Source organism: Salvelinus fontinalis, chromosome 17 (genome assembly GCF_029448725.1).
Source record: "Salvelinus fontinalis isolate EN_2023a chromosome 17, ASM2944872v1, whole genome shotgun sequence".
Classification (NCBI taxonomy): domain Eukaryota; kingdom Metazoa; phylum Chordata; class Actinopteri; order Salmoniformes; family Salmonidae; genus Salvelinus; species Salvelinus fontinalis.
The window spans coordinates 45,110,358-45,134,089 of record NC_074681.1 but is presented as its reverse complement, the minus strand read 5'-3'; the positions used below and the strand labels follow the sequence as shown (position 1 = coordinate 45,134,089).

The 23,732-nt window shown below is 41.4% G+C and overlaps 1 protein-coding gene across 1 annotated transcript in view; it reads left to right on the top strand.

The window, feature by feature from the left end:
• Positions 1–21,355, top strand: part of basp1 (brain abundant, membrane attached signal protein 1) — a 45,205-nt gene extending 23,850 nt beyond the window's left edge. The window contains exon 2 of the mRNA XM_055867577.1: positions 17,404–21,355. Within this exon, the coding sequence (XP_055723552.1) occupies positions 17,412–18,098 (687 nt within the window). The 5' untranslated portion in view covers positions 17,404–17,411 and the 3' untranslated portion in view covers positions 18,099–21,355. The remainder of the gene's footprint in view (positions 1–17,403) is intronic.
• The last annotated feature ends 2,377 nt before the right edge of the window (positions 21,356–23,732 follow it).

The window sequence follows — 23,732 nt, the reverse complement described above, 5'->3', positions numbered from 1 at the left end:
CCCACCAAAAAAAGCAAGAACCTTTCAGACCAGGGTTGTAAAAATTCTGGAAACTTTATTAAAAAATATGGCCAACCAGTGTTGCCAGTTGCTTTTGTTCAAGGTTAAAGGCTTCAAAAGTTTGTGATTTCCACTTTAAAATGTCAGACTTGATTAGCCCTAACTAAAAATGTATCATCCCCTACAAAAATGTTCATTTAATTATAATCCACACAATAATTCCCATTTACGATAGTTTCAGTTTTTTTTTTTTTTTTTACTGCTGTGAGAAACGGGTCAAATTAACATCCTATATCTGTAGCATTACAAGTTCAAGAAAAATAACATTTAATGGGAACTAAGTGTTTCCTCCATCCAACATGTCCTTATCAAATCACAATACATTAACCAGCCTTACTTCCAAATCCACCGCATTGTCTGCTGTAGGAAATGAATCACACGAGTGAAAAGCAAACCATCTCCGATTTTGAGTTCTTGAACACTCACTGTTATAGTCAGACACAGCTGATTAGTCCAGCTTGTAAGGATAGTAGATGGTTGTGTGGTTTGGTATGGGGGGGTCGTAAATACCATATAGCCCTCGGATGTGTTGGAAGCTTCAGGAGCGTGGAACAGGAGAGCTGCTGAAGTGTTAAAGGAGACGTTGCGGACGACGGAACAATCCTGTCCCTATCTGGGTGTCACTGGACACTTTGATACGGAATTCAATACATTACCGACGCTACCGTTCCTATGTGATTATGCTCTATTGACAGTATTTGGCGTTTGGGTCTACGTTTGTATATGGTTGCTGCACATTGAGGTTACTTGTTGTTACAGTGTGATGTTTGTACTTTGTGGCTAATTGCACAGACATGGCCCTGCTCTATTTCATGGCTAACTCTGTGCTTAACCATAACTGACTTTGCATAAAAACCTAAGTTAGTTCTTCTGAATGTCTGCCCTATTCAGCCATTCAAGGTGCCCAAAAAATTGCGCCGCCTGTGTCCAAATGATTGTCATGTATTACCTCAATACACTAAAATAATCTTGAAGCGATAATAGTGCAACAAATATCTGCATTCTTGTGGATTCAAGCCCTTACAAGGTCTAGTGAATATTTTGTATATGCTGTTATCCCGCTGCCGAGGTTTGATTACACCTGTCCATTAGTTTAAATGCCCTGAAAGCCTGACCTGGATGTGTCAGACAGCGTAGCGCGACGCTGAAATCTTTCCCCCACTTTAAGGGGAAACGACGCCTGGAGTGCTCGCTTAAATTCACAATAACCCAAGATGGGATGTCAAATGAGGTTCTCTGAAGTGCTCACTTTGTCAAAGTGTTTAGACATATTTCTGCGTGTGTTCTGAATGTCGGTTGGGTTGGAATATCTGTACTATTCAATGTAAAGTGTTGGCCTATATGTCAAACCTGTGAACAGCACACCAAATAAGATGTAAAAAGTGTATAATAGTGTGATGAAATGCACATGGAAATTTCTCTATCATTCCAGAATACAAGGAAAGTTTTGCTGAACTATTAATGACAAACATTGTAGATTACAGCAACCTGATTCTCTTTTAGGCTATCACCTACTGCACTGGCATTCTTGTAATGGTAATAAGCATAGTAGTGGATCTGTGGTATGACTGGTCTTTTTTCCTATGGTGGTCGTGCAAGGTTATGCCAGCTTGGTGAGGATGGACGTTAGAACGCTGACAAGTCTAGAGGGAAAGGATTTTCAAACGGAAATGCCACAGTATCTTGCGGGACTGAGATTTTAGTGCATGTATTTCATTTCCCTTCTGTTGCTTGCTTTCCCGTTTTGTTGTTTGCCATTTGTTTCTGGCATTTTGGGTGAATTCGCATTCAAACCGAAGCTCTCAAAGCGCATTGAGCGAAAAGTCAAAGCTTGCTCGCTCACTCTCGTCTTTGCTGAGTCTGTCCTTTGACTCCTAAGCAGCCACTGAACACACAGACAATTCTTTCTCGGCGGCCATTTTGATCAATAGCCATTTCCAGCTAAGGAGTTTGCACCAGCTCTGTCAATTTGGGAATTGATCCAGTAAACACCAACAAATTGTGTGTATGTCTGTGTGTTTGCGCATGTTTGTGTGTGTGGGAGGGCGTGTGTGTGTGTGTGTGTGTGTGTGTGTGTGTGTGTAAGGCCTTGGGCCAAAACAAGCAGTTGACACAGTCTAAATGCACAGTATGGAAAATACTCTCCTTTTTTCAATGTCTAAGCAATACTAGACGGTGGACTTGAACTACAAAAAGTCATGATTGATTAGTGGAAGTTCATGTAAAACCAGAGTGCCTTCTGCAGAAAAAAACCTAGGCATTACAGTGTGTTTTTCAGTGATACATGATGGATAATACTGGTTTATAGGGTTGCAAAATGTTAAATAAATCCTGCTTGTAGGATGCTTATTCCATCTTGATTACAAGAATATTCCAACAAAGATATCAGGAAACCTGTGATTTTTGGGAAAGGTTTCTGGAATTTTGCATCATCAGCGTTAACCTTAAAGGAGTAGTTCACGGAATAGATCAATTTAAGTACTTTGTTCATTAGTCCACTCTTTGCTCTGTACTGGAACTATTTTATCGCAAACTTGACTGCTGACATGCTACACTTTTGGGGATTATATTAACGGTGGACTGATTTAACAAAGTACTATCCCTTTTAAATACGAGCAAATGGTCGGTCCAGTCTTTAACAACTTAGCGCTGTTTGAGTTGAATCATTACACATTTAAATAGCCTGTGTGTCCTGTGGATAGTTCTCGATGACTGAGGGCGTTCTACTGGATTTTTCATGAAATCGCCATAGATACTTGGTAACTAATCTTGGTTAAATGGTAATGAAGTCTAGAGAATTGGAGCACGAGAGGTCATTTGCAAGTATGTAACTGCTTGTGGTCCTTCTTGAAGTTTGCCACGCTGACAATGGTTTAAAAGTTGACTAGTGATGGGAAATTCACCTCTTTTTACTGACTCAGATCTGTTCGACACGTTCAGTCAAAATAACTCATCTTTCAACTCATTTTGTTTAAGTCAGTAATGCCCAGAGCACACAGGACCCCCTACCGGGGAATGATGAACTGAAAACTCGAAAGAGTCATGATTCTACAGGCCTCTCGTTCACATGTCGTTCACCATAGGGGGCTTATTAGAGCTGTCATTCGATTCATGTGCTTTAAACAATGTACATTTGTTGATTGCTAGGCACACCAAAAAATATTATTTCTTGATACACTTGAAACGAGGTCTAGTTGTGGCCGCAACCGGACTAGATTGTGAACAACTCTTGGCAGAATGCATTGCTTGACTGCAGTTTCAAATGGTTTGTTCTCGAGTTCGAGTTTGTTGGGCTGTTTATGTTTTGGTTCTATAAAACGGTGTCTATCATAACATTCAATAATCAATTAATTGTAGTTATTCTTGCACCATGAGATCAATTATCAGCTCGAAACATGTCTTTATCTTCTCTATGCTCATGATCTATTTTCCTGCGTGCATATGTGGTCGGAGTACATCTCTGGAGCAGCTGAGCCGGAGGGGCATGCATTAATCCTGCTGTAGGCCAGCACTAGCAGGTCAAACGAATAACTAAAATGAACAAGTCACTCATAAAAACTAGTCATGAGTCTCGAGTCAGTAATAAGAGTCGTTTGAACTGCACATGACTCGTTTACACATTTGTCCAGATATTTCTATAGCTTCTTAAAAATAAAATTTATATTTTTGTAAAGCCATTACAAAATAAATTGTCACGGAAATCCAACTTGTTGTTAGTTATTTAAATGCAATATCACTAGAAATTATAAACTTTTTAAGTAAAAAATAGTATACCTGGTTATTGTTCTTTTCAGGCACTGTGACAAATCAAAGGGAAGCACAGCCGCGAGCTCCCTAGTGACACGAGCCTACCAGATGAGCTAAATCACTTCTATGCTCGCTTCGAGGCAAGCAACACTGAGGCATGCATGAGAGCATCAGCTGTTTCGGACGACTGTGTGATCACGCTCTCCATAGCAGACGTAAGACCTTTAAACAGGTCAACATATACAAGGCTGCGGGGCCAGACTGATTACCAGGATGTGTGCTCCGGGCATGTGCTCACCAACTGGCAGGTGTCTTCACTGACATTTTCAACATGTCCCTGACCGAGTCTGTAATACCAACATGTTTCAAGCAGACCACCATAGTCCCTGTGCCCAAGAACACAAAGGCAACCTGCCTAAATGACTACAGACCCGTAGCACTCTAGTCCGTAGCCATGAAGTGCTTTGAAATGGCTCACATCAACACCATTATCCCAGAAACCTTAGACCCACTCCAATTTGCATACCGCCCAAAGATCCACAGATGATGCAATCTCTATTGCACTTCACACTGCCCTTTCCCACCTGGACAAAAGGAACACTTATGTGAGAATGCTGTTCATTGACTACAGCTCAGCGTTTAACACCATATTACCCTCAAAGCTCATCACAAAGCTAAGGATCCTGGGACTAAACACCTCCCTCTGCAACTGGATCCTGGACTTCCTGACGGGCCGCACCCCAGGTGGTGAGGGTAGGTAGCAACACATCTGCCACGCTGATCCTCAACACTGGAGCTCCCCAGGGGTGCGTGCTCAGTCCCCTCCTGTACTCCCTGTTCACCCACGACTGCATGGCCAGGCACGACTCCAACACTATCATTACGTTTGCAGATGACACAACAGTGTCTGATCACTGAGATCCTCAAAAGTTTCTACAGCTGCAACATCGAGAGCATCCTGACTGGTTGCATCACTGCCTGGTACGGCAATTTCTCGGCCTCTGACCGCAAGGCACTACAGAGGGTAGTGCATACGGCCCAGTACATCACTGGGGCTAAGCAGCTTGCCATCCAGGACCTCTACACCGGGCGGTTCAGAGGAAGGCCCTAAATTGTCAAAGACCCCAGCCACCCCAGTCATAGACTGTTCTCTCTACTACCACATGTCAAGAAGTACCGGAGTGCCAAGTCTAGGACAAAATGGTTTCTCAACAGTTGTTACCCCCAAGCCATAAGACTTCTGAACAGGTAATCAAATGGCTACCTGGACTATTTGCATTGTGTGCCCCCCCCCCCCCCCCCCCCCCGCCCCCCCCCCCAGCCCCTCTTTTTTACGCTGCTGCTACTCTGTTGTCATATATGCATATTCACTTTAACTATACATTCGGAATGTGAATATTCCCTTTTTGAACAGTGCTATCTATAGTAATGAAAGTTGATGTTTTACATTGCATTTAATTGTATATTTTATTCACAAAGCAGGCACGAACACACACCTACGCACGCACGCATTTGTGCGTTTGTCGCCTGAGTAAGTTTTCTAGTGTTTGTTGTTTTTTTCTGTGTTACTGTGATCCTTATGTTACCTTATTTTCAGTAAAGTATTTCCGTTGATCCTAAACCATTGATTCCTCATCTGATCCATTCTCTGCACCTGGTTTGCAACCCCATCATGTCACAGCAAGCTTCTGTCCAAAACATGGATCCAGCCGAGATCACCCAGATCAGGAACATCATAACCCATCAAGGAGCATTGTTGGGACGGCAGCAAAAACAACTCTTCCAAATCACAGAGACCCTCCAGGCACTTACTGATTCCCTTCAACCACGGCACGCCCCCAACCCAGGAGCAGCCAATGCCCAAGTCTCATCGCCCAGTGTTACAGGTGTCGCCGTAGTTCCTCAAGGGAACCTGCACCGGGAACCCAAGATCCCAGCCCCAGAGCGGTATGAAGGCCACCCGTGAGGATGTAAGGGTTTCCTCACTCAGTGCTCTCTGGTGTTCGAGCTACAGTCCTCCTCGTGCCACACCGATCGGGCCATGATCGCCTAAATCATCTCTCTACTCTCGGGCAAGGCCCTGGCATGGGAAACAGCTGTGTGGGAACAGCAGCCACCATCCTGCAACTCCATATTAGCCTTCACTGACGAGTAGTGTCGAGTCTTCGACCACCTGTTTCAGTCAGTGGACGACTGTTAAGACTCCGCCAGGGGGCCAGACCAGTGGCTGATTTCGCCATTGAGTTCCGCACCCTCGCTGCCGAGAGTGGGTGGAATACTGAGGCACTGGTTACCGCCTTCCACCAGGGCCTGTCTAACTCCGTCAAGGATGAACTAGCCGCTCGGGAACTGGGAGAGGACCTTGAGTCCCTGATAACACTAGCAATCAGGATTTAGCCCAATTCATCGCTTTACCCAAGTTGCCCTCGGCGAAGGAGACAGCTAATCTCATGATTACCCATGTCTTTCGACTACACGTACTTCCCCAGGACATTGTCTTGGATCATGGGCCCCAGTTTGTCGCACGGTATTGGAAAGCCTTCTGCTCCCTGTTGGGGGTGTCAGTGAGTCTCTCTGGATTCCACCCATAGTCGAATGGGCGAACTGAGCGGGCCAACCAGGAGCTGGAGAAGTTCATCTGCTGTTTCGTCTCCACCCAGACCAGCAACTGGAGAAAGTACCTCGTCTGGGCAGAGTATGCTCACAACACACTACCGAACTCGTCCACTGAACTGTCGCCATTCAAGTGTCAGTTTGGGTTTGCCTTCAGCCGAGGCGTTTATTCGACGATGTCGCCGCATCTCGATCAGAGCGCAATCTAACCATTCTTTCGCTAACATTTTACTCCTTGCCACTCCTTGCCATAGACAGACTGGCAATCTTCAAATATGAACATTCTATCATTAATGAGCTCGAGGGGAACAGTGGAGTTGATCCTGATTCGATAACCCTCACAGCTATCCTCCAATCACAACATTATCCAAATATTTGGAACTCTATCACTTTTTTCTCTCTTCACAGAACAAGTTGGTTTCTGGCTGCTAAGCAACCATTTTTTGATTGTCCAAACGAAACCAGTCTGTCAAAAGTTGCTCGCTCATGTTCAAAGTCTCAAACTAAATAATACTAGAATTCCAATCACAAAACCTATTTGCTTTGATTTTAACCCTCAAATTACAACAACTTGCCTAGCTAACAGCTAAATGTTTATTTTTGACTTTGTATTAATTCTAATTATATTTGAAGCTTCACCTATTGTCATGGAAAATATGAATGTTACAGTGCCTTCAGAAAGTATTCACACCCCTTGACGTTTTCCACATTTTGTTGTTACAGCCTGATTTAAAAATGTATTACATTTAGATTTTTTTGGTCACTGGCGTACATTCAATAGTCTGTAATGCAAAAGTGTGTTTTTTATTTTTTTCAAAATTCTTACAAATTAAATATGAAAAACCTGACATTTCTTGGGTCAATTATTATTCAACCCCTTATGGCAAGCCTAAATAATAAAATTTGCTTAGCAAGTCACATAAGTTGCATGGACTCACTCTGTGTGCAATAAAGCCCTGTTTCCATTGGCACTTTGAAGTCAACCCGGGTTGGGAAGGTCATTTAAGTGATAATGCCTGAGAAGACTGAGGGCATTGTCACTTTATACGGGTTACCAACATATTAACATTTTTATTAAAAACATTATTTTGATGAATTTATTCATACTATTTCATCCTTCCACAAGAAGGTTGCCACATCTAGGGTTGCTACCCAAGCTGGCTGGTTGTTCGTTCTATAGGTTCGGTTGCTAGAGACGCGACCCAGTTGCCTTTTTGTTCTGTATCTATGGACGCAACCCAGTCGTTCGTTCTAAATGTTCCATTGCCATACTGGCTGGAAACGGTCTTATCCCTTTCTTTCTAGCTAGCCAACTACGGCTAACTTAGTCACGTCAAAAAGTGAGGCCAGAATAACAGCAAAGTAGACGCATTTGCCTTTGTTCAAGCTGTATTCTAGTGACATTTATTTGGATACATCCATAACAATGTGTTAACTTCTCTGCGCTACGGATCCCGTAAAAGGGAACATTGGTTATGGGTATGCTTGTAATTGTTAAGGACTGGTGTTTTTCAGGATACAAAAGAAACGGAATGGAGTTAAGCACAGACAACAACAAAAATAACCTTGTTCAGTCATCTGTCCACCAGACCCTGGGAGATTAATTCACCTTTCAGTAGGACAAAACCTACAACACAAGGCCAAATCTACGCTGGAGTTACTTATCAAGAAGTCAGTGAATGTTCCTGAGTGGCCGAGTTACAGTTTTGACTTAAATCTGCCTGAAAATCTATGGGCTGACTTGAAAATGGTTGTCTAGCAATGATCAACAGCCAATTGTTACTCAACACCTGGATTTGGTCTTATGTAGCATCATTTCAATTTCTGTATTCTTACATTGGCTAAAAGTAGAGACAGAGCTACAAAATGGTACATCATACACTGCATTTGAGGAAACAATGGGAGGGTAATTATGCTTTGAAAGTTGATCAACTTAACTCACTTTTTAGAAAACTGTCTTTTAAATATTTTGGTACTACCATTGGCCTACTATTGGAGGGCCCTAATTTGTCTACACCCATGCAGCATTGTTCACACCCTCTTAAGCCTTAGCCCCACCCATCTCTTTAAGAGTTGATCTGTGCGTTCTGTACTAACTTGCCAGCTACTTCCAGACATCTAAGAGAGAACAGCTCACTGAACATTACTCGCCCGATCTGTGGTTTTGCGTTCAGAACGCACACTGGACGCTCTGGCCAATAAGTAGGGTTGTTCCCAAAGCTCTGACCTCACAACTACTGTCAAGCACCCAAGCTAACTGGCTAACATTGGCTTGCTACTTCCAGACACATAATGAGAGAACACTCAACTCTGACCATTCTACTCGCCATAGCAAAGCTGGTTAGGCTTTTTTCATGTTATCCAGAGCATTGGTGACTGTAACAGTGCTGCTGGCAACAATTGAATTACGCTTTGTTGCCGACGTTTACTGACACTGGAGATATTCAACAGGTGTTGAGCGATTTTAAAATGAATCAGTTATTCTGCGCTCTAGCACACTAAGATGAGAGTCTGTTAAGAAATGTAGCTAGCTAGGTAAACAATGAATCTCTACGCATGAGGTAACATTAGTTAGTGAGCCAGTCAGCTAATGTTAGCTAGCTAGCTAACAGTACCCTAACTTGAAATGAAAATACTTTCTCAAAATTAGTGGTCTTTTGTTAAGACATCTAGCTAGCTAAATAATGGACCATACTCACAAATCATGACGTTACTAGACAGCATGAATTTGAAGGTAGCTTACCAACCAGGTTCTATGGCTATAACTAGTCTAGCAAATGTGTCTGAGATACAAAGAATAAGATCATACACATAACGTTAGCTAGCGACCCAGCCAGCTAACGTTAGCTAGCTAACAGTACACTTGAAATGAAACCACTTTCTGTCACATTAGAAATGTGTAATATCTAAAAATGTAGCTAGCTAGACTATCTTACCCGTGGTCTGATATCGGAGTAGATAGCCATCTCCTTAGCTATCATTCTCGAATTCTGCTGTTTTCAAAACTCGGTCCTCCAGAAAGTGTAGAACATACACTTAATGTTAGCTAGCGAGCCAGCCAGCTAACGTTAGCTAGCTAACATTACACTTTAACATTAGGTTTATGCAGTTTTACTACGCGATACATTTTTATAAGAAAGTCACTTGACACGATTACCTAGACATACTGACCAGCTCCAATAGACAGACGCGTGCTATATGGTAGACCAATCCAAACTCGTGTCTCGGCATGTCCAGCCCACTCATTATCTCAGCCAATCATGGCTAGCGGGAAAGTTGTTCACTTGATCTGTGGCTAAACCAGCTAGGCTCATAATGTAACTATTTTATTTGAATATACTAGTTTCCTGAATCGGGTCACAATTTACCAGAGCTTGAAGAATTTTGAAAATAATAATGGGCAAATATTGTACAATCCAGGTGTGCAAAGCTGTTAGAGACATAAAAGGCTATGCATGGTCAATATGACGTCTGCATTGGCTGTGCAGCATTTAAGGTGATGCGGCAACTGCAGAAGTCAGGGCATTCATAATTCGTGTGCTTTGCGAAGCAGCACAGAGCTGTTGGGCAGAGCTTTTGTGAAGGAAGTTGTCACAGAAATGAGTTAGTTTATACAGGACCTCCAGCCCCCACCTACAGTCAACCAATCATGTAAATACGGAGCCCTCCGCATTGTTACACAATTTGGGAGGTGCACGGAGATGCGTTACAGAGCTCAATTTGGCCTCTGCATGTCTTCGGAGGTTGCTCAATAGCGTCACACCCTTCATACGGAGCCTCTGACCACATTTTCCGATCAAGCGTAAATTGATAGAACCACAGCTGTAATCACCACCAATGGTGATTCTAATGTATTGACTCTGGGTTGTGTATACTTATGTAAATCAGATATTTACACAACGTTTTTTTAAATTTATTTAATACATTTTTAGTTCAGGCTGTAGCACCACTAAATTGAGAATAAATCATGGGGTATGAATACTTTTTGACGGTTCTGTATTTCAAGCAACCGACGAGTAACTCCGCCGTTCATCCAGGTGTATATTGAACGTTGAGATTGCCGAAAGACCAATCTCTTTGGCACTGACATGGAGTGGCAAAGAGTGGACTGTTAGCTAAAAAACACTGTTACCCAGTCTTGAGACATTCAATCCTCTCCTGGATCAAAATCCCTGTTGCCTAACCATTTTTTAAAATAGCGTTCCTTGTAATGCACTTTCGGTCAAACCGTATGGACCAGAAACAATATGAAAATATCATAGAATACTACAGTACTTGCTATAGAATTCTATAGTAAACTGTAGAATACTATACTACACACTGTAGTGTTCCTCAATCATGTGTAGTACCTACTATAGAAACTAGTACTATACTGTAGAATACTACAGTAAACACTAACATATTATCTGAAGAAAAAAAAACTGTTGTAAATACCACAGTAATATCCCACAAACACTATTGTCTGCAAAAACACTACACTTTAACTATAGCAAATCCTACAGTACTACATTTGCATATATACTTCCCCTTCCCCTTATCGTAATTTGTGCCACCCATAAGTGAGAAACCTACATGCCAAGTGTAGACTTTAATGTGTTCCAGACAGTATATAGAAAAGAGCAGAAGCGCTGAACTATCCATTGACCCCAGTCCTACTTACCTACAGGTAATGGAAAACTTGCTCTATTAGTATTACTCCAGTAGGTTTCCTGAAGGAGTAAGATTCCATGTGTGTCAGATAATAAAACAAAAACACTATAGTAAATACTACAGTTTTCTTTTACTACAGTATCGATACCATAGTCAACTGTAAATACTACAGTGTACTACAGTATACACTAAAGTATTCACTGAGGATTATATGCAGAAGACTCCAGAGATGGTGATTCAGCATTAAGGTTGGATAGTGTTTTTCCTTGATTAGGACAATCTTTTCTCTCCTGTTATTTTGTCCCTTGCAATCATATCAACCTCTCTCCTATCTCTTTCTCTCTCTTGCCGCCTCTCCCTCTCGTCGTCTCCTTTCACAATGTCCATCTTTCACACTGTTTCTGTCCGCATCTCATTTACCTGTTTCTCTTTTTTAACTGCTTGGTCTCTTCCTCCCCTCTTCCTCCTCTCACTCTCTCTTCCGTACTGGCTCCTTTGTTGCTTCTCTATCCCTCACTTTCCACCGTCTCCCTTTTTCTTGTCATCTCCCTTATTGCTTCCCTGTCCCTCTCTCCTCTTTACCCCTTTCTTTCCTTCCTCCTTTCTTTCTGGTACTGGGCAGATGGACTTCTCTCCAGGAGGCCCAGAGGTCTCAGTAATCCGGTGGCCGTGGCAGGCTGGGGCGGCGGCTCCTTTCACCGGTGGTCTAGGATGACACACTGAAGGTCAAGGCTGCCATCCTGAGATGCCCTCCCTTCCTGTCTGGCTACGCTACTGTCATGACCATGAGCCAGTCATGTTACAGTGCTGTGGGAAATACAATAGGCACAGACACAATGAGGCACCAAAGTTCCATGCTAACAAGGGTTTATAAGGCCTTATAAGCATGAATAAACCCTTAATAATCCATTAACAAGGCATTTATGTGTAAAGAAGTTACCAGTATTGTCACAGATAAAGACAGCGAAAGGCACAGCCAACAACAGTTTATAATGTGTTATAAGGCACGAATAAGCCCGTAACAAGACATTAATAAGGAATTAATACCTGTAAGAAGTTCCCTGTCATGTATAAATAATTTTTCAGGTTTAGACATTGAGAAGGATATAATAAAACATAAATATGTTAAACATTTAGGAAATGTTTTTTTCAACATTTTAGTCCTTCCTATAAAATATGCAATTTTTTCAATATCCCTGTGACCGTATGAAACAGGACGCTATGTCAACACATCAACTCACTTCAAAGTACTCAGCGCTGCATTTATTTTCAATACGCGATTGGAATACAATAGTTAAGTGCACAGCTAGCTACATCCTAAACATTCATAAATCATTGACACCCATGGACATCACAAAATAAAATGTTTTAAAATACAATTTGTGCTTCTACACCTGCATTGCTTGCTCTTTGGGGTTTTAGGCTGGGTTTCTGTACAGCACTTTGAGATATTAGCTGATGTACGAAGGGCTATATAAAATAAACTTGATTTGAATTCCACTACTTCACTGAAGGGGGGTAGTATGCAGTCATATGACATTAGTGCTGCTAATTTGTGCTGTTAAAATGGCGCCTTGAGTATAAGACTTGACACAAGGAAAGATTTGCTCTCTACCCTTTCAACCACCATGCTTGTCATACATTGGTCCTCCAGATGAGGGAAATGAGGACGACATCAATTGGTAGATAACAGATGCTGTTTGACCTCGGTGGTCATTTTGAGATTTATATGTGGTGACTCAAGTACTCACGACTTGGAAGTTGAAACTGATTGACGTTAACTGCTATTTGTTCTTGCAGTGATTCCAGAGACAAAATACTTGCACTTTCACTAAGTGGTCATTCATATAGAGTTTTGGGGTGTTTTTTTGTTTTTGTTTGTTTGTAAGTGTTTGTGTGTGTGTGTGTGTGTGTGAGAATTTCCGACAATCAATGACTAATTTTAAGTAAAAAATATATATTATACAATATGGACACACCTACTCATTAATGAGTTTATTTTTTCTATTTTCTACATTGTAAAATAATAGTGAAGACATCAAAACTATGAAATAACACATATGGAATCATGTAGTAACCAAAAAAGTATTAAACAAATCAAAATATATTTCAGATTTTACTTTCTTTGCCTTGACAGCTTTGCACACTCTTGGCATTCTCTCAACCAGCTTCACCTGGAATGCGTTTCCATTAGTCTTGAAAGCATTCCCTCATATGCTGAGCACTTGTTGGCTGCTTTTCCTTCACCCTGCGGTCTAACTCATCCCAAACCATCTCAATTGTGTTGTGGGTTTATTGTGGAGGCCAGGTCATCTGACGCAGCAATCCATCACTCTCCTTCTTGGTCAAATAGCTCTACACACTGGAGATGTGTCTGGTCATTGTCCTGTTGATAAACAAATGATAGTCCCACTAAGCACAAACCAGATGGGATGGTATATCGCTGCAGAATGCTGTCGTAGCCATGCTGCTTAAGTGTGCCTTGAATTCTAAATAAATCACTGACAGTGTCACCAGCAAAGCACCCCCACACGATCACACCTCCTCCATGCTTCATGGTGGGAACCACACATGCGGAGATCGTCCGTTCAAGTACTTTGTGTCTCACAAAAACAGGGCGGTTGGAACCAAAAATCTCAAATTTGGGCTAATCAGACCAAGCAAGTCTCTAATTTATTGGTGTCCTTTAGTAGTGGTTTCTTTGTAGCAATTCGACCATGAAGGCCTGATTCACGCAGTCTCATCTGAACAGTTGATGTTTGTTACTTGAACTCTGGGAAGCGTTTTATTTGGGCTGCAGTTTCTGAGGCTGATAACTCTAATGAATGTATCTTCTGCAGCAGAGGTGACTCTGGGTCTTCCTGTGCCAGTCCTCATGAGAATCAGTTTCATCAAAGAGCTTGATAGTTTTTACGATTGCATTTGAAGAAACTTTCAAAGGTCTTGAAATTTTCCATATTGACTGACCTTCGTGTCTTAAAGTAATGATGGACTGTCGTTTTGCTTTGCTTAGATGAGCTGTTCTTGTAATTGGTATTTTACCAAATAGGCCTATCTTCTGTATACCCCCCCCCCCCCCCCCCCCCCCCCCCCCCCCCCCCACACACACCTTGTCACAACACAGCTGATTGGCTCAAACTCATTTAAGAAGGAAATAAATTCCACAAATTAACTATTAACAAGGCACACCTGCAGGTGACTACCCCATGAAGCTGGTTGAGAGAATGCCAAGAGTGTGCAAAACTGTCATCAAGGCAAAGGGTGGTTACTTTGAGGAATCTCAAATATGAAATATATTTTGATTTGTTTAACACATCTGGAATCATGTCGTAACCAAAAAGTGTTATTTCATATTATTGATGTCTTCACTATTATTCTACAATGTAGATAATAGTACAAATACAGAAAAACCTTGGAATGAGTAAGTCTCCAGACTTTTGACTGGTACTGTGTATATATACAGTGCCTTCGGACGTTTTCAGACCCCTTGACTTGTTCCACATTTTGTTATGTTACAGCTTTTTTTCTAAAATAAAACATCCTCAGCATTCTACACACAATACCCTATAATGACAAAGCGAAAACAGGTTTTTAGATATGTTTGCAAATGTATTAAAATAATAAACAGATACTTTTTACATAAGTATTCAGACCCTCTGCTATGAGCCTCGATATTGAGCTCAGCTGCATCCTTTTTCCATTGATCATCCTTGAGATGTTTCTACAACTTGATTGGACATGATTTGGAAAGGCAGACACCTGTCTCTGAGTTCCCACAGTTGACAGTGCATGTCAGAGCACAGATCTGGGGAAGGGTACCAAAAGAATTCTGCAGCATTGAAGGTCCCCAAGAACACAGTGGCCGCCATCATTCTTAAATGGAAGAAGTTGCTTTGCTTTGTCATTATGGGGTATTGTGTGTAGATTGATGAGGGGGGAAACTATTTAATACATTTTAGAATAAGGCTGTAACGTAACCAAATTTAAGTCAAAAATAACCATGAAATATTGGTTTAATTTCAATGGAAATAGAATTTGCTGAGCCCTGTAGTTAAAGACAAAGCTTGCATTTTCTATGGCTCCATGACAAAATTCTGTCATAGAGGAACGGTCGTGAACAGTGACTACATACCTGAACAAGTCCGATCTCTCTTGGATCCGTATGTAGTAGCTGCTGTTTGCAGGTTAAATGGACTTGTTTGTGTCTGAATTGGAGCGGTTCCCTCAGTCCGGTTCCAGCCCCTGCAGACACTAAACCACATGTACTGCAGAGAGCCACTGTGTCTTTGTGAAGAGGATTCATTGTGTGTGAGGATGTTTGTCAGGGATTGTGGCCACACAGGCTGCCAGTCAAATGGTACAGGGTAGAAAAGAGTCCCTATTGTCATCTGTAATAACTCGTGATAGGAACGGTATGGAGTCTGTAGACATTCAGAGCAATTCACATGACAGTGAAATCTTAGGGATAGGAGTATGGATTAACATGAGGTTACATCACAATTCATGGGCCTTTAGCGAATGGGCCACATATCTTAAACATCTGTCTACACCTCTCAACGTCTTCAGTTTTGATGTGAAGCACAGTGCACATTCAACTGAATTTTCCACCAGTACACTGTGAAATACGTTATTCAGTCAAGAGTTTGTAAAGTGTTTGAAACCTCTAGGCTGCACAATGAATTACCCTACTGGGACGATGCATATATTGGTCGATATATCGATTGATTCTCATCAATCAGCTGGCTTTTTAAACACTTTTTGAGTTCATCATAGTGTCTTTGTATCTCTCTACATGAACTGTGATGTGGAGAATTTATGTAATACTCTGCTATATAATATGTAATATCTATATAATATTCTGTCATATATATATATATAAATTACTCGGAACCTGTTAGGTCTATTGGATGTGCATATGGATGTACACTATTTGGATACATTTTGTTATACAGGTATTGAGAAATCCTCTTCCCCGTAGCGGAGGCAGATGGTCACTCAGGTTCAATTGCGTTATAATAGATGGAGAGAGCCAAGAGCCTGCAGGTATGTGTTCAGCAGAAGCCAAGTCAGACACTAGTCAGACACTGTCTGACTTCTTATATAACTCAATTGTTAGAGGAGGAGTTACCTGAAGTGCCCTCTTATCCCAAATCCAACTCATTGTTCAATGGAAAGGTATTAATAACCCTTTATTTGGACCATCCACCATTTTTAAAAACATGTTTTTGACATTGTTAGCATGATGTAACGCGTCATAAGCATTCCTAGTCAAGATTTGACAACTGACTTTCAGACAGTCATGACAATGCCACTGATCACTAAGTCTAGCAATGTTATTAGCTGATGAAGTTGCCATGGAAGCCACATGCAATATTGTACAATATTAGAAAATAAATATAGACTTAAGCCTCCTTGGCTGTGCATGATAACGATTATATCATGCTTATTACAGTATAATTGCAGTTTCATGACAGGAGTTTCAAGTCCGTTGGTACTACAGAAGGTTGGTCATCAACTTGACACCTTGGCAGATGTTTATTAGTATTTGTAGTAGAAATTTCTCCCTCGCTCCCCAGTCATCTGAATCAGTGTTTCACCAATATGAACGAAGGGTTGAATGTGTGCATGAGGAATGTATAGCTTTGCATCATCTGTTGCTGAGAATTCCATTAGCTGGCTGCAATAATCTTCAGATGGACTTTAAGGGGCTATTTAATAGGAGTGCAAGTTGTTAGGAGTAAGATATATATATTTTAATTTCCACTCGCTCTTGGCGTCTGAGTGACGGGAGTGCTTTTTTGCATACTCAATGAAGGGACAGTGATGTTTTGAGATGGATGTAACTAGCACATATGAAGCGAGTGAAGTCTAGATGTGTAAGGCGAATCTTGCTGAAAAAAATCTGTCTGCATACTGAGAGGTAGAAGTAGCCACATGCGGATCAGTGGCCGTATAGCAATGGTCTCAGAATAAGAGTGCTGATTTTAAGATCAGTTTTGCCTTTCAGATCTCAATAAATAACATTACAGGGACTGGGGGGACCTGATTCTTGATCAACAGTCAACGCTAAACAACCTTTGTGTTTGCAGGCAGTAGCATTGTGAAAAATCTTAAGCATTGCTGCAGCAGATTTTTAGAAATCCGTCCTTCCGTTGGTTCATAATGTACTGCTTTCAACTGTTAATTTTTCATGACTTGTATTGTAATTGCCGAAATACATGTACATACATCGTACTTGGTACATCAATGCTGAGTACCAGAGTGCAGTGCATCAGTATATCACCACAAGCTTTTCCAAAGTCTATATTAATTCCTCTCTTTTTGATCTTTCAGAGACTAAAATGGGAGGCAAGCTCAGCAAAAAGAAGAAGGGATACAATGTAAACGATGAGAAGGCCAAGGACAAGGATGCCAAACCAGAGGGCGCAACAGCCGAGGAGAGCGAACCTCAGAACGACAAAAAGGACGATGCCCCTGCTCCCGCCGAGACCACCGAGGTAGCTAATGACACAAAGGATGTGCCCGCAGCCAATACCACGACGACCAAGGAGGAAGAAAAGGGTGCCTCCCCTCCCGCCAAGGAGCCGGAAAAACCTGCAGCGGAGCCCAAAGCGGAGGTGTCTAAGGCTGCGGAAGTCACCGACCCTGCCCCCAAAGCCAAGGAGAAACCAGCCGCCCCTGCGAAAGAGCCAGCCCCCTCCACTAAGGAAGCTGCCCAAGCTCCAGAGGTCAAGGCCCAGGCGCCTGCACCACCCGCAGCCCAGGCTGAAAGCAAAGACGAGGCCGACGCTAAAAAGACTGAGGCCCCGGCAGCACCAGCGGCTAAAGCCGAGGCGGCCCCTGTTGCCGCTGCCCCCCAGGCCAAGCCCACAGAAGCAGCAGCGGCAGCCCCGGCCAAGGAGGCCCCAGCTGCTAGTTCAACAGCAGCACCACTGGCTGCCACTGAGCCTGCTGCACTGGTCAAGGAGGCCAATGCCACAGAGGCCCCAGTTCCAAGCAAGGATCAAACCGTAGAAGTTCAAGATTAATGGACACCTCTTTTAAGAAAATAAATTGCATTAAACAACAAAAATGAAGTAAAATAGAGAAAGAATTTAATAAAATAGCCCACCCATATTAATATAATAATAATAATGATTTGTTGGAGGAGGAGGATTGTGACAACCTTGAGAAGGATGATGCTGCTGATGCCGATGATTATTATTACTATTATTGTTATGGTTATTCTATTTTTTCTGCTGTAGTATTTGAACTTAAATAAAAGTCTGTGTCAGCCATATGCCCCTCCATTCCACAGCATCCTTCCCCCATCCATTTCTGGGATTCAGCATTCTCCGCCTTCATCTCGCTCACAGTCCTCTGAGACCTCTGTAGTCTGGAACCATACACGTACATTTCCCCTCGACAGTGTGCTGCTGATGTCTGAAAACCAAGTGGAAAAAGGGGGTTGAATCTATTTACCAGCTGGACATGCACTCTGTCTGTCCCATCCTCGACTCGCCCCCTCCCCCATGCCCCAAACTCGCTCCTCTCCAGAGTGCCGTGTTCTCTGCTACCGTACCTGGCACGTCTGTTTTGGCGCCAAGTGAGTTCCCTTTGCTGTACCCATAGTCGGCAGTTTATTTGGTATTTTTGGGTTGTTCGTGCTGTATATGGTCACTCAGTTTCTTGCCGCCTGTTTCCCCACAGGTTCATGCCTGTGGGGTACTTTGGAGGTACTTTGGAAATTCTGAGACTTTCCTAGAGGTACAATATGTCGATGCATTCTTAGGCATATGAAAATGCCCTAAGAAGTTTTTTGTTGTTTTTTTTACAACATTCTTTTGCCTTCTTAGTTTTTCTAAGAAAAACATTAGTTGTAGATGATCAGGACCGTTTTTGATGCATTTCTTAAATGTTCCTAGAAATCCTGAAAAGCTTTGTAGATTGTTCTCAGACGTTCCAGCTCTGAATTCGCAGACATCGGGAATTCTCAGTCCCTTTGGGCCACTCTGACTGCAGCATAGTCTCTCTCTTCCTTACCCCCCCCCCCCCCCCCACTGTATCTTATTACAATTGAAAAATAAGACATATCAACTGTGTTTTAAGCAATGTAACTCAATGGCTCTCAGCCTATATCACAAAGGTGCAATACATATACACTCTAAAAAGGGATTGTGCCCAGCTGACAACAGTAGTAGTGTTGTCTGGGGATGGGGGTTCTAAATTAATGATACTGCATGAGGCATCTACAGCCTACTCAAGCTGCCATGGTCCCTGTAACCATGGCTACAATGTGACATGTTCGAGTAGTAAGATGGAAGAAACCCGCACAAGGAAGGGAGTCTCTAATCTTGTCATCTCCACCCACCATGCATTTTTCCTCTTTCTGATCATATATGTAGGTATACAGTACCAGTCAAAGGTTTGGACACCTACTCATTCAAGGGTTTTTCTTTATTTTTACTATTTTCTACATTGTAGAATAATAAGGAAGACATCAAAAACTATGAAATAACACATATAGAATCATGTAGTAACCAAAAAAAGTGTTGAACAAACCGAAATGTATTTTATATTTGAGATTCTTCAAATAGCCAAACAGCCTTCATGACAGCTTTGCACACTCTTGGCATCCTCTCAACCAGCTTCACTGGTTCACTGGAATGCTTTTCCAACAGTCTTGGAGGAGTTCCCACATGGTTGGATGCTTTTACTTCAATCTGTAGTGCAACTCATCCCAAACCATCTCAATTGGGTTGAGGTCGGGTGATTGTGAAGGCCAAGTCATCTGATGCAGCACTCCCATCACTCTCCGTCATGGTCAAATAGCTGTTACACAGCCTGGAGGTGTGCTGTGCCATTGTCCCGTTGAAAAGCAAAAATAGTCCCACTAAGCACAAACGAACGCTGTGGTAGCCATGCTGGTTAAGTGTGCCTTGAATTCTAAATATATCATTGACGGTGTCACCAGCAAATCCCACACCACCTCCTCCATGCTTCTCGGTGGGAACCACACATGCGGAGCTCATCAGTTCACCTACTCTGCGTCTCACAAAGACACGGCGGTTGGAACTAAACATCTCACATTTGGACTCATCAGACCAAAGGACAGATTTCCACCGGTCTAATTACTCGTGTTTCTTGGCCCAAGCAAGTTTCTTGTTATTGGTGTCCTTTAGTAGTGGTTTCTTTGCAGAAATTCGACCATGAAGGCCTGATTCACGCAGTCTTATCTGAAGAGTTGATGTTGAGATGTCTGTTACTTGAACTCTGAAGCATTTGGGCTGCAATTTCTGAGACTGGTCACTCTAATGAACTTATCCTCTGCAGCAGAGGTAACTATGGGTCTTCCTTTCCTCTGGCGGTCCTTTCATCATAGCGCTTGATGGTTTTTGCAATTGCACTTGAAGAAACTTTCAAAGTTCTTACATTTTCCAGATTGATCTTCATGTCTTAAAGTAATGATGGACTGTCGTTTCTCTTTGTTTATTTAAGCTGTTCTTGCCAAAATATGGACTTGGTCTTTTACCAATTAGGGCTATCTTCTGTATACCACTGTCACAACACAACACATTAAGAAGGAAAGAAATGCCACAAATTAACTTTTAACAAGGCACACCTATTAATTGAAATGCATTCCAGGTGACTACCTCATGAAGCTGGTTGAGAGTGCCAAGAGTGTGCAAAGCTGTTATCAAGGCAAAGGGAGACTACTTTGAGAATCTCAAATCTCAAATATATTTTGATTTGTTTAACACTTTTTTGCTTACTACATGATTCCATATGTGTTATTTCATAGTTGTGATGTCGTCACTATAGTTCTACAATGTAGAAAATAGTACAAATAAAGAAAAACCCTTGAATGAGTTGGGTTCCCAAACTTTTAACTGGTGCTTTATATGTAGATTTATTCACTTCATTCATTCATTGAGTACAGTACCTTTCGGTCAGTTTCTCCCAGTTGACACACAACAATTATTTTTGCCCAACAATGTAGAAACGTAGCAGAAACGTTGCGAGAATGTTGTGTGTCACTTGGGGGATTGTCTCTTCCTCTCTTGACAAAGTAATTGCATGTCCGTGGTTGGGTAAACCTGTGTAGTCCTGTCTTTCGGTGAAGTGGAAAATAGCTTTTTTGAAGTCTGCATTCATGGCAATTACAGTTGATATTTCATTCCATGTCTTACCGCTATCTTCACAACACCTCTAATTCAAACCAAGTAAAATAAAAATGTAAGCATTCAAATGATATGTACTTGTATAAATGGTGCAGCAGTAATAAAATTGAAGAAATTGATTGAAACTTCAGGCCTCTAGTAAGACCCATTTTTTTTTTTTTTTTCAGCTTTGTCACAACTCAAAATACTATCGGGCCTGCCTTCACCTTTTGAACTGTCTCTGTCTGATCAGTATTTGGCGTCGGGCTTGGAAAGAGAGAGCTTGACACTTGCATTCAAGCTTTTAGTTCTGCTCAGGCTAAGTAAGCAATGAAACAACTTTTTGACCGCAGACCTACTGTATTTGCTGTGTATAATTCCTGGGCTGTAGATATGACGGATGTCACTGTTTGCTTAGCAGCTTTGCTTCCTTCCCTATCTAGGTACACTGTCCTATAGTGCTGAGCGATTAGTGCTTTTTGAGGTCGTTTCGGTTATTAAAAAATAAGCATAGTTTTCGATTTCAGTTTTTTTTTTAAATCATTAGGAGTTTTTTCATGGAAATTCCATAGCCCAAAATAGTGAAGATTTAATTTGCAAAAACATTAACTTTCCCTTGTCTACCAATGTGGACATATACATCAACAGAAAAATAGGAAATTACGAAAGTAATAAAATATTTCAGTTGTGTTTATTGCTTTTATTTAAAGACTATCTTTAATTCCATAGTCATCTCATCTCTGCTCGGGCATTAGCAGCCAGCCAGCCATCTCTGTGCTCCCCATACTGTACAGTCTTTGAGCTAGTAGCTTCCTAAGTGTGCTGCAGAGATAATTTTACTAGTTCTTCAAAGTACATAAGGCATACTTACGAGACTGCTTATTACGAACTACTGAAACTATCAATTGGGTAGAGCTACCTCACGAACTGTCTCTATCCCTCTCGTCGTTGTTACTTTCCTCTCTCGTGACCAGTGATGCCAACTCCTCAGTAAGGAAAGTAGCTATTGGCTGTTCTAACAGTCGCTAAATGAAGTCAATACCTGATTTGTATAATTGGCCATGTGCATGTAATTGTGATGGATGCTGTAGGAGAGAGGAATAACGTCGTGGGAAAGACAAAGTGAGTAAAAAACACCCGAAATAATATGTTTAGAACTACAAATGAACTTTCTTCTGTCGATTCTTGTTTTTTTTTTTGTCGCAATTCTAACCCTCCTCAAAAGGAGACCTAAAAGAAAGTGACCTAAAAGAGACACTCTGACGGAGTTACTTTTTTATTTTATTGTTTTTTAGTCTTCTCAATTTGGTTTGGTTTTAACCTTATGGTCCACTTAGGAGCCTACAAGTCATAGTAAAACATGAACATTTTTAGCCATTTTTTAAACATTTGTTTTGTATACAATCTAAATGGACCAAAAAGAGACAATAGAAAAAACTGTCAATGGCAATGTGAGAATTTTGGTAACTAGTCTGGCCCTAATTCAGGTTATTTTTTATGTAATTGTATTATTATTATTATTGCTTTGTTTAAAAAATAATGATATTTTGGAGATTTCGTTATCATTTACCCTAGAGAAAAGGCCATTCTTGAACATGGGGTGAGACTAAATAAATCCAGTTTGTTATTTGGAATTATTTATTTATGGTTTTGGAGAGAGAGAAACCAAAAGCTGCCTCATGGGTCTCCCGGTGGTGGCCGGCACGGGTATCGAACCAGCATCTGTAGCAACACAGTTTGCACTGCGACGCAGTGGCTTAGATTGGCGCAGCGGAGTCTTTAATGCTGATCAATTGTCTTGCACAAAGTTTCAGGCAATATATAATGATATTTTGGACATTATTTTTTTTCCAAAAAAACAAAAGTGAGCGATTGTAATCTGAATAAAGGCCCAAATAATATTTATAAAGGCCAAAATTTCTATTTCTATTTTTAAAGGGAGAGAAAACATTAGCCCACATTGCCTATTTTTTGGACGACATCCCGGCCAGCCAAACACTCACAGCCTGTGAAAAACAGGGTTAATAATAATGCTTTTTTCCCCGTTCCACATATTAAAGGTTCCAATTGATCAATTAGTATATTTGAGTTTAACCATAATATTTGTTGTATTATTTGTTTTGTCTTTTCTGGTGGATTAAACTGAAATTGCAACCAATCACGGCCGGTTGTGATACACCCAACCTAACTAAGAAATACATTTGACGATATAGTTCCCCCCCACCCTCCTCCTAGGCAAGTCTATTGCCCTGTTAATAGCCATAATGGCGCTGTACAACGTGTCTGTGTGTTTTGAAAAAGTATTTTCCAGTAAGCAACTATTTCTTTACCTTCATTAACCTACTTTGTTCCAATATTTCTGTCATTCAGTGATATTTATTCCCATAGTAAATCGTTATGGATCCATAATTAAATAACCATCTGTATTTTGAAACAGAATTTTTTTCATTATTTTATTAACGAAAACATTAAGATGACATCCTGAAGAAAACATCCTGATGAAGAAATACAGTACTGTAGAGT